We start from the raw sequence: 12,179 nt of genomic DNA, 5'->3' as shown, positions 1-12,179 counted from the left end.
CTTCAGGCTATTGGCTGTGCAATTTTTATAACTATTAGCATGGTTTGACCTCTTCCTTTTATTTCATTTCACTCAATTTAATTTCATTTTCTTTTCTTTTCTTTTCTTTTTTTTAACAGAGTGCCTGAAGCTTGTGTTTCAGTGGCTTGGGTTCATTATAGATATATATGATAATGTGACTAAAAGTCACCTGGAGAAGGTTCTGCAAAAATATAAGAGGCATCCAGACCATGCTGATGGAGACTGCTTTGTGTTCTGTGTTCTGACCCATGGGAGATTTGGAGCTGTCTACTCTTCAGATGAGGCCCTAATTCCCATTCGGGAGATCATGTCTCACTTCACAGCCCAGCAGTGCCCTAGTCTGGCTAACAAACCCAAACTCTTTTTCATCCAGGCCTGTCAAGGTGAAGAGATACAATCTTCTGTATCCATTCAAGCAGATGCCATAAATCCTGAGCCAACCGACCCTCCCCTTGAGGACAGTGTTCCTGTTGAAGCAGATTTTCTTCTTGGCCTGGCCACTGTCCCCGGCTATGTATCTTTTCGTCACAAGACAAAAGGAAGCTGGTATATTCAAGCTCTGTGTAAATATTTGAAGGACTACGTCCCAAAGTAAGAGTTTCACATTTTTCTATCCACCTACCTGTTTATCCATCCGTCCATCCATCCATCCCTCCATCCATCCATCCATCCATCCAACAAACAAACCAGTACTGAGTACCAGCATATTAATTGGAAAGAAAGATACAGAATAAAAATGACACAGTCCCAGCCCTCAAGCTGCTCACAGTTAGAGGGACCCACAAGTCGATGGGGAAGAGCATCCTCAAGTGGTAAATACATACTGTAAAGCACAGGTGTTTGGGCACACCCAGATTTGGATGACCAGGGAAAACTTCTAACTGGGGTGAAAGACATGTTAAGCAGAGGGAACAGCATGGGGACCTTTTATTTGTTCCTTCCTTTATTCATTTATCAGTCACTGATATTTAGTAAGTGCCTACGTGCTACCTTTGACCATATTCATGGACTCCTGTCTGTGCTCTGACAACTTTCCTTCTGTCTCTGCCACATGCTCCTTACCTGGTACCCAGGAAACAGGCCTTTAGAAGCTTCTGATCTGGACCCCCTTCTCTACTGTCTCTCTCTAGATCCACTTGGCAGTTTTAGCTATACCTGGAGGCCACTGGCATCTCCATGACAATGTCTCCTAAATTGCCATCTCTGAATTTCTAGAGGGGTAGCTTAATTTTATGTCCTCAGTGCCTGACATAATATAAGATATATTATTGAGCTTAATAATTATTTGCTGGACCAATGAATGAATGACCAAGTCAACCTCATTCTTTTTGTTGTTGTTAATCCTCACCCGAGGATATTTTTCCCATTGATTTTTAGAGAGAGTGGAAGAGAGGGATGGAGAGAGGGAAACATTGATATGAGAGAGATACATTAATTGGTTGCTTCCTGCATGACCCCAACTGGGGCTGGAGATCCAGGTATATTACCTGCAACCCAGGTATATGCCCTTGACCAGGAATCAAACTTGTGACCTTTGGTGTGCAGACTGACATTATAACCATTGAGCAACACTGGCCAGGACTCAGCCTCATTCTTAAGGTCAGTCTTGCACACTTTTTCACAGCCTGCCAGACATCCTACCTTTGTGTTGCCCTTGGACCTCACATCTCATATAAATAGTCCTGAATTCATCTTCTCAGCCCTCTCCAGGAGCTCCTACTCCTGAATCCCATCTCTAGAAATGGCCACAATGTTCTGGGAATTTAAGGTAGGGAATCAGATTAGAACCTTGAGTTACCTAAGCAATTCACTCCTTTTACCAACCTCTCCATCCCTACCATAGCCATCAAAGAGCAATGTCCAATGGCTTCAGAGATGAGGCAGTATTTATCAAGGGAATGCTAAATGCCTGCTCTACTGGGTACTGAGCTAGGGGCTAAGGAGATGGTTGTGAACAAGAGAGACAACAATCTCTTCTCCATGGAGCTTACAGTCTAGTGAGAGGAAGACATATAATAAAAATATAAGTAAGTGAATATTTAAATGAATAAGATAATTTCAGAAAGTGATACCTGCTATGAAGGAAGCAAGACAGGATAATGATATAGAAAGTGGGGGCAAGGAGCTACTTGAGAAGGCTTCTTGGTAGAGGTGCTGGTTCGAGTGCAGTTGAATAATGAGAAGGAGAAGTCAGCCACAGGAAGATTTCAGGACAGAGAGAACAGCTAGTGTGAAGCAGGATGAAGGATAAGACTCAGGCAGGGCCTGAATTCCCACCTGAAAAATAATAATGATGACAAGAAGCAGTAGTAATACTAATCATACTAAAAAATGATTGTCATTGGAATACTGTAGCCAGTGTTCTAAGTGCTTTACATATATTACCTCATTTAATTCTCATGGCAATCCCTAAAATGAGTATTATTATTATTATGGTCTTCAGTTTAGAGCTGAGAAAATGGAAGCATAGTAAAGTAAGTAACCTGCCTAAGATACATAATCCATGAGTGATAGAGCTAGGGTTCAAACCTGAGTCTATCTCAAGAGTCTAGGCTTTGTGCCCAATGATATGTATTGCCTAGGCCTGGAACATTTATTCTAGTAAATGTTACATATCTTGCAAGCCCAGGCTCAAATGGTCCCTCCTCTCTTTGTCCTCCACACTTTCAATGGACCTTTGACCTTCTTTTCATATGGCATTGATTACATTCTGCCTTTGTGAATTTTGTGTGTATGTTGTCCTTGGTACATGTTTTATGCCTGTATTTTAAGTGTTTAAGATCAGGACTTGTTCATATTTATCTTTGTATTCCTCTCCAAACCAAGAAGAGAGAGGACATTAACAGTAGGTGCTACTTCTCTATCTCTATTATTACACATCGACTGGCTGCCTGCTGCACGACCCTGACCAGGGCCAGGGAGGAACCGCAACCTCGGTACATGCCCTTGGCCGGAATCAAACCCATGACTCATTGGTCCGCGGGCCGATGCTCTACCGCTGAGCCAAACTGGCCAAGGCTTTAGCATTTGGTTTTCAATTTCAGAAGTATTTCTTTATGTTTGGCAGGATTCCAGTTAGAATCTGGTCATGTTAGGCTAGGAAGAAGCCACATGATTTATGGTCTTATTTCTAAGACTTGGTACATGATTTCTGTCTCCTGATTGAAAATGTATTTTCTTCTCTGCCCGCAGACATGAAGACATCTTATCCATCCTCACTGCTGTCAATGACAATGTGAGTCGACAAGGTGAAACAAAGAAACAGATGCCTCAGCCTGTTTTCACACTACGTAAAAAAGTCATATTTCCTGTGCCACAGAAAGAACTTTTATTAGAGAGTTTTCATTGCTCTTAGACTTAAGAACCTTCTCTCCCAACTTCCCACCTACCATAGGAATCAGTGACAGGTGGTAAACTGGCCTTTGTCTACTATTCTAGTAATAAGAAATGCTCTATTTTCTGACACAGTAAATTCTGCCCCCCCCCCCACCTTTAAACAAGTCTAAATGCTACAAAACTTTTTTTTTTTTAAACTGATGCCTTGGATTCTAGTCTTGGTTTTGGCTGTACACCCTGAGAAAAAGTAACTGGCTTTGGTTTATGTATCTGTGAAGTAAAAGGTGGGACCAGGAACATTTTAAGGTTTCTTTTAGCTGTAAGAACCAATGTTCTTAAATTTCCTCTTTATATGACCACTCCTTGTTGTAAGGGACCGCTCTTGTGTCCCCTCTGCAGGGCCTTGTTTTGGACATTGGCCAATGAGGAGATCGTGGTTCACTGACTCACCCTCTGCTCTCCCCTTCCCAAGGTGTTTCTTCTGCACATCTAGTGAGGGGAAAGTTTGGTGGATGCCATGCCCACTTCCTGCTTTAGTGGTAAGGAAGGTGCTCCTGCAGGAATGCTTTTCTTGGGCTGGGAACTGGGTTGGCCCTAGGAAGGTGACAGCTGAGTATAAAAAGAGGCACACATCCAGCTACCTGGGAGCAGACACTTTTAAAATTCAGGTTTTGAACATTTTTATGTATGTGAACTCTTTTTTCAATTTCAAGAGGAATTTTTCTTTTTTAATTCTTGGGCAGAGGGAAATCCAAGGTGCTGTGGTTAAGACCTTCATTTATAGACGAGGATGCTGAGGCCCAAGGAGGAAGGGCAATTTGCTACCAGCCAGTCATTGTTTACATGATATTATTTCCCATGTGCGTGAACTGGACTGTCAGGGACATAGCAGGACGTTATGAACGTCTCTGTGGATATGCAGATGCTCATGAAAGATGTTAGGGAATGAAGAAAATTCTCAGTGATGCCTGATTTTATAATGATTTCTGTGAAAGTCAAATTTATTTATGGTGAACTTTCTATGAGAAATAATAACCTTGTTATAATGTAGCTAGTCATCACACGGATTGGAATGTAGCTTGGCAAAGGAAATGAATCTAATACATATGTCAGGATGGTCTTTTAAAACTATTGTTCACACAAGTCAAAGCTAACAGCTGGTTGTTACATATTTGTTCAACCGCATATACACAGCTGTTGGCCATTTAACAGTCCTTCTCTGCAAGGGAAGCACAGTGTGGTACAAAGGAAAGAGCAAAGAATCTGGAGATAGATAGAAGATTTGGGTTTCTGTTTTGCCCTGGGATTCCCTTGCTCTAAGACACCAAAGCTAGTTTTTTGAGCCTTATCTATAATGAGAGAAAATATTATCTGTTGGGAGGAGATATGTGTGTGTACATATACACACACACACATATATATATACATGTGCATGTGTGTGTGTATATTTATATACACATGCACAGGGTGGGGCAAAAGTAGGTTTTGCCCCACCCTGTATATATTTATAGATATCTGTTTAATTATATAGATACCTAATATAGATATAGATATAGATATAGATATAGATATAGATATAGATATAGATATAGATATTTGTTTCAATTTAATTGTGGTGGTGTGCATATAAGGTCTTTAGATGGCAGTCTTTGGTAGTAATGTAAATGGAAACAGCAGAATTTGAGTTCCTTTACCTCTAATTCCAGCTGACTTTTAGCAGCAAATCAACATTAGCAATACCTACTGCCATCCTCTGAGTGAAGAGCTGGCTCTTCCCTCACTGGTTCCCAATGTCCCCAGCAGCAGCAAGACCAGCTCCTGGCTCTGAGTCTAGATGGACAACACTGCTGATGAACTCTCCTTCACTAGCGACATTTGGGGTTTGATGTTTAAATCCTGCCTGTGATCTGTTTTATATTTCTGGATTGTAGTGCTTGTGCAAGATTAAATTCTAGACTCGGAAAATGCTCCATGACTTTCCTTTTCAAAGTTTCCAGCAAACATTTTAGGAGTCACTAAACATGTATACCTATGAGTCATGGGGTTATATAGACACCACACCAGGAGTGAAGCTGTCCTTGGTTTATTTTTCCGAAATGGAGCCTGTACACATGTTCTGTGTGAGTATGCTCAGGAACAATAGGAAGTGACTCGGTCACAGCTGTTTGGCAGTGGCTATAAATGTTCTGCCCAGAAAATGGGCTGATTGAGTGACCTTTCTGTATATTTTGCCTAGTTTTGCTCCACCTACAAGAGCTCTAGTTCTTTTTATGTTCTGTTGGACTTGAATCCATGACCTGAGAATGTACTTAAAACCACTGGTTCTCATTCTAAACTCTGGAGCCATATCAAACAAGTGTAATTATCCTCTGAGGAGTACATATGGTAAGGCAGTACGTTATTTAATTTTATTTCCTGGTAGGTGGAACCCTTTTTAAAAAGTATCAGGGGGAAATTCCTTGTTTAAAGAAAAACTCATTTGTCAATACAAACAACCATTTTCTAACATAAATTTCGCACATATAATCTTCAAAAGAGAATTTTTTAACTTATTTTTATTGTTGAATGTATTACAGATGTTCCTCATTTTTCTCCATTGACCCCTCCTTCCCACTCCCGCCTCCCTCCTGCCTTTCCCCACATTGTTGTCTGTGTCCATTGGTTATGCATATAAGTTCTTTGGTTTATTTCTTCACACTCCCCAGACCCCTTTCCCTTTGAGGTTTGTCAGTCTAGGCACCAATTTGTACTTCTTAATCCCTTCACCTTTTCACCCATTCCCCCAACCCACCTCCCATCTGGCAAGCAACAAAATGTTCTCTGTATCTATGAGAATGTTTCTGTTCTGCTTGTTCATTTTGTTTGTAGATTCAATTGTTGATAGCTATGTATTAATTGCCATTTTGTTTGTTCATATTTTTTAGCTTTTTCTTCAAGAAGACCCTTCAACATTTCATATAATAATAGTTTGGTGGTGATGAACTGCTTTAGCTTTTCCTTGTCTGGGAAACTCTTTATATGGCCATCGATTCTAAATGACAGCTTTGCAGGATAGAGTAATCTTGGTTATAGGTTCTTGGTTTTCATCACTCTGCCATTATTGTTTCAAACAGGTTTTTGATTTCTTGTTCTTTCTCTTCTCCTTCTGGCACCCCCAAGATACGAATGTTGGCACGCTTGAAGTTGTCCCAGAGGCTCCTTACACTATCCTCATTGTTTTGGATTCTTTTTTCTTTTTGCTGTTCTGATTGGGTGTTTTTGCTTCCTTATATTCCAAATCGATGGTTTGCTTCTTGGCTTTACATACTCTACTATTGAATCTGTGTAAATTATTCTTTATTTCAGTTAGTGCCTCCTTCATTTCTGACTGTGCATCCTTCATTTCTGACTGGTCCTTTTTTATGCTCTTGAGGCCCTCACTAAGTTCACTGAGGTTCTCGCTAATTCATTGAGCATCCTTATAAGCAGTGTTTTGAACTCGGCATCTGTTAGGTTGCTTATCTCCATTTCCCTTAGTTCTTTTCCTGGAGTTTTGTTCTGTTCTTTCATTTGGGACCTGTTTCTTTGTCTCCTCATTTTGGCTGCCTCCCTGTGTTTGTTTCTATGTATTACTTAACGAGAGGTATGGGGCTAGCTGAGACTAGATGCTGCTTGTTTGGAGGAATTTAGGAAAACCTGAAGCAGGATCCAAGACAGGCCAATCCTATGGTTAAGCAACTGGCAACAGCTTGGGTGGGCTTGAAAGTTGGGTGGGGTGGGGCAGGGCCTCAGGACATCACCAGGGCGGGGCAACCAGTGTGAGCCAGGTTGCTGGAGTCCCAGATATGGTGGCTGTCTGCTGCCCCTGGGAAGGGCTCACCAAAGGAACAAAGGCCTCTCACAGCACATCTGTCCAGGAGAAAGCCCCCTCTCCAGCCCTTGCTCCAATGCCAAACAGCTCAGTTCTTCCCTGTATGTCTCTGGTGCCCCTCAAGCTGCCTCCCCTCCAAGCTTAGAGGGACTGAGTCTGATAAGTCCGTGCGCGGGCCCTTTAAGAGGATCTTCCTGGGGCTCCAGCCGCCTCAGCCTCCCTGAGCCTCAGTTCCGGCTGGTTTTTCCAGCCAGAAGTTATGGGGATTCTCTTTCTGGCACTGGAACCCTGAACGGGGCACCTGGTGTGGGACAGGGACCCCTCAGTCCTCAGGGAGGACCTTCCCAGCCGAGGTGTCCTCCTGATTTGTATCCACCACACGTGGGTGTGGGGCCAGCCCATCAGCCTCCGCCCCTCCTACCAGTCTGGATGTGGCTACTTTGTTAATTCCGTAGTTGTAGGACTTCTGTTCAGCTTGATTTCAGGCGGTTTTGAATGATGGTTGTTCTATAGTTTATTTGTAACTTTGATGTGGTTATGGGAGGATGCGATACCATGTTTACCTATGCTGCCATCTTGACCGGACAAGAGAGTTTTTCTATTAAACATTAAAATTGTATTAATTCTTAATTCTTAATTTATTTTTGAATAGGTAATATCTTTGCATTGTTCAAAAATAAAAAAGCAGTACATAAAAAGGTGCCCAAGAAAAGTCTTGCTCTCATTTCTGTCTGCCCAGTCTTCATATCTCCTTGTTCCATAGATGATTTCAGGGTTTCATAATGCAGGTAAAAATACAAATACGTCTGTATTTTGATACAGGTGCTGCTTTAAAGTGTATGCACTGTGAAGCTTACGTCTCTCATTTGGTTTCATTTTAAATGATTCTATGCAAGGTGCTTGGAAATACTGATGCAATTCTAGAATGGGAATGACTTTACAAACTTTGTGGACTGTATACTTGTAAATAATAGTAATTGACTTACCAATAAATAAACAGATTTTTTTTCTTTTTGCCGTTGAGTAATATCTTTGATCTTACGTAATTATTTTTCTTTCCTGATTACACAGAAATATACACTCATTGTGGAATATTTGGGAAATACAGGAGCACATAGAGAAGAGTTAATTCATTTATGATTCCACTTTGGTGTACACTTTACCATTTCATCTGTATTTCTTCCTGATCTTCCCCACCCTCTTTAAATCAATTTAACCTCCATGTCTTCCCAGTCACACATCCAGTAAACTTTGTCATTACCAATATCTGTACTTCCACCCAAGTCTCAATTTCAAGCATGTCCCTCCCTCTCTGACAACCCCCTGCTTCCTGTTCGTCTCACTTCCTCTAGGACTCTCCCTCCAATGGTCTTCAGTGCCACCAGGGCCTCTGTTAGTCCATTAACCCTATCTGTCATCTTTCCAATGTCAACACCCCTCCCTCCCTCCCTCCCTCCCTCCCTCCCTCCCTCCCTCGTTCCCTCCCTTTCTTTTTTACCCAGCTAGTGTCCATGTGTCATCATTAAATTCTCTCTCTTGCACCCACCCTAAATACCCTTGCCTTTCCCTCAGTCCTAGTTATGGGAGAATCAAACTCTGGCTAATTTCATATGTCTGCTAACACGACTTTTGTACTGGATGGAATTCCTGATTGTGGCTGGTGTAAAAACACACACATTTAAAACCATTGACCACAACCTCAAATAGGCTTTCAGTTGTTCCTGGCAATCCTGTGCATTTCCATAGTTATATCCCCCTGTTGTTCTCTTAGACTATTTGCATCTTTTGTCTCCTGAGACATCTAGCATCCTCCACTTTCCTCGCTTTCACTTGATGTTGTCACTCATTTCACCAAGGGAAGTAAGCAGAATAGACTTCCATCTCCCATCACCAAGTGTCCTGCTCCACCTGCATTTGACCCTTCTTTGCTGCTTTGTCTCCTGTGAGCAATGGGTGAGCTATCTGTGCTACTCCGGAGTCAATGCCTCCTCTTGTGTAGGGACCATCCCATCCCGAATACTCAAGGACATCACTTTCAAAGCCCACCCTCCCCTCTCCCTCAGATCATTCTCCTGGGCATACAAAACATACTATAATCTCCCCTTCCTTCAAAACAACCCCCCCCAAATACCCATCTTTAGTCAGGCACTCAGGAGCAGGTCCTGAGAGGCGGATCCCTGCGCAGGGCATTTGCTCAGGAAGTGCTCTTTGCACCAGGACAGGGAGGGTGGGAGGCAGGCGGGCTGAGGCCACCCCCTCTCAGCCTGGCCTGGAGCAGTGCTCTGGAATGAAAATTATCCTCAGACTTCCACTCGACTGGAGCAAGGGAACTGGGCTTCCATCCTCCCTCACCCCTCCACCCTTGGTTAAGAGCTGCACCAGGTGAAGGAAGTTAAACCTCCAGGCACTGGTGGTCTGAGGGGAGTCCCTAACATAGTCCCCTCACATAGCCCCTTCAAGCTGGCGAGTGTGGGGGCGGGGTGGGGGGGGTGGGAGGGGGGGAGATGTAAAAATATCAGAAGACCTCTGCCTGGAGCACTAACAGCACCCTTTGACCCCGCATCTCACCTTCCCACTTGTTACTCATCCTCAGGTCTGTCCCACATTTGCAGGGCCTGGTGCTATAGTAAAATCGGAAGCCCATACACCATATTTGTATTTCTACAAATATAAACATCCAATAAACCACTTTGGAATAACTTGAAAGGCCAGGTTAGAATTTATCATTTTTGTGTTGTGCCGAGTGTCTGCCCCTGGACCCCTTCTCTTCCCACCCCAGCTCCTTCCAGATTACCTGAAGCCCTAATGTAGGCAAAAAATGTGAAAAATGTCCCTGGGAGTCAGATTAATGTACCCTTAAACCCAGAACGTTGGGGAATAATTTTCTATGATTTCAATCTGAGAAGTTAGAGATATTTCCAAAAAAAGCCCCACTTTTTTTTTAACAACCCACTATAGGTCCATCATTTGTGTACTTATCTAATTAAAAACACTCTTTCACCTCCTATTTAAAAGTATCAAAAACAACATCAGAAAAGATAAAATAATGAAACAATCCAGTTAGATGGGCAAAAAAAATGAACCAATAATTAAAAGAAAAGGAATACAAATGAACAATAAACATATGAAAACTTAATCTATGTCCTTAGTCCCCAGAGAACTGTAAAAATAAAGCCACAATGAGATACTATTTACACTCATTATACTGACACACTTAAAAGCCTGTCAGTAGTAAGCATAGGTGAAGACATGGAGCAAAGGACAGTCTATTACGCTGCTTGGAGAAATGTAAATCGACACAATCATTTCAGAGAACAATTTGGTAATATTTATAAATGTTGAAGATGAGCATACAGTATGATCCAGCCATTCCATTTCTGGGTCTGTGGCCTGAAAGAAAATTGTGCACATTTACCAGGAGACATGGAGGAGAATTTTCAGAGTGGTATTGTTTGTAGGAGAAAAAAGCACCCGAAACATAAGCAACCTAATCAACCTAAATATCTGCCTGTAGGAGGTTCGATAAATTGTAGTCACGTAAAGAATACTACCAAACTGAAACAAAATGAACTAGAGTTATTACAGTGAACCCACATAAAATTGCCTTTAGGTCAGAAACAGTCAGATATTGGCAATTTCATACAGCCCAAATACATGTATCAGGACATATTGCTTTCTGGAACTAGATGATGATGGATATAAAAGTGAACATACTCAATGCCACTGAACTATCCACTTTAAATGGTTAACATAATAAATAAAGTAAAAAGTCTATTTAAGAAAGAAACACAATCCTGAGCAAAAAAAAAAAAAGAATATATACAATGTGATACAATTTATACAATGTTAAAAACACACATAATAGTCCTATATGTTGCTTATAGAATCATAACTTGTGTTGTCCAAATACAAAGATATGCATGGGGGTGATAAACACAGAGTTTAGAATAGTGGTTACCTGGACTGGGGCTAGGGTTTGGGGAAAGAGGAAAAATAATGTAATGGGAAGAATTTTGTAGGGGCTTCATGTTTTATTTCTTCAGCTAGGTGCTAGATCTTTGGGTTTTCTCCTCATTCTGAAGTCTTATTGCTTGTTGACGCTGATCAATATCGTTTGGCCACCAGACAGGGTGATTTCTCAGCTTGTGGCACTGTTGAGTAATTGGCCAGGTAGGCTGTGTCCTTGTGGTTGGAACAGAGTAGGTTGCTTCAATCAGCATGTGTCTGTATTTTTGGTGGTGCATTTCTGTGGTGGTGATATCATTAGCATTGTCAAAGCAAGGATAAGGAACATAGACTCACTTTTTATTGCCCTAAGCCATCCTTATTGCAGAGTAACCACCCTGATCTAGTCTGGAACAGTAAGCAAGCCTGCAGATGGGAAAATGACTTGTGATGCCTCTGAGCACCCAGATTTGTTCTGATACATTAATGTAAGTCAAGGGTTCCAATGCAGACTCAGCCTTCTTCAGCTGAGACGCCCCATTCCCACCCATTGTTGCTGACATTTCTTCGCTCCCAGATGCACAGAGGCTCAGTACTACATCTGATCATCCTACATTGCTGCTTATTTCACCACTTGAAAGAACTCCCACCCCACCCCTTGATGTACACGCATGCCTTCCTGAGTCCTGGCTCTGGCCAGGGAGCCAGTTTGGACATCTTGTTGCTGCCAAATCAGCAACTCCAGCCCTTGGGTCTAGCCACTTGCTCATGCTGAAAGAGAGGTATTACTATCCCCATTTTACAGATCAGAGAACCAAGACTCAGAGAAGATAGCAGTAGATCAGTTCACACTGCTTGAAAGTAGAAAGGACCAGGCTTGAACTTTATTTGGTTTACCTCCAAGTCTGGAGGTCTGGGCTTCTTGTCTACAGCACACTGGTCTTATGGAAGCATTTGCTGAGGGACAGAGGGTGGGGGAAGCCTTGCATTTCCACTTTCGTGTTTGTCCTATAATGTCAAGGACAAG

At 42.1% G+C, this 12,179-nt stretch overlaps 1 protein-coding gene across 6 annotated transcripts in view; it reads left to right on the top strand.

The window, feature by feature from the left end:
* The window catches only part of CASP10 (caspase 10), a 47,364-nt gene extending 42,581 nt beyond the window's left edge, over positions 1–4,783 (top strand). For 5 of the 6 annotated variants that reach the window (XM_036254006.1, XM_036254005.1, XM_036254004.1 and 2 more), the window contains exons 8-9: positions 120–612; positions 3,214–4,782. In XM_036254006.1, the coding sequence (XP_036109899.1) occupies positions 120–612; positions 3,214–3,376 (656 nt within the window). In that variant the 3' untranslated portion in view covers positions 3,377–4,782. Of the gene's footprint in view, positions 1–119; positions 613–3,213 lie in introns of all 6 variants that reach the window. The other variant, XM_036254007.1, reaches the window with a different exon arrangement.
* Positions 4,784–12,179: the final 7,396 nt, after the last annotated feature.

This window comes from Molossus molossus, unplaced genomic scaffold (genome assembly GCF_014108415.1).
Source record: "Molossus molossus isolate mMolMol1 unplaced genomic scaffold, mMolMol1.p scaffold_m16_p_11, whole genome shotgun sequence".
NCBI classification, from domain to species: Eukaryota; Metazoa; Chordata; class Mammalia; order Chiroptera; family Molossidae; genus Molossus; species Molossus molossus.
Note: the sequence above shows the minus strand (reverse complement) of the source record. Positions and strands in the feature narration are given on the sequence as shown.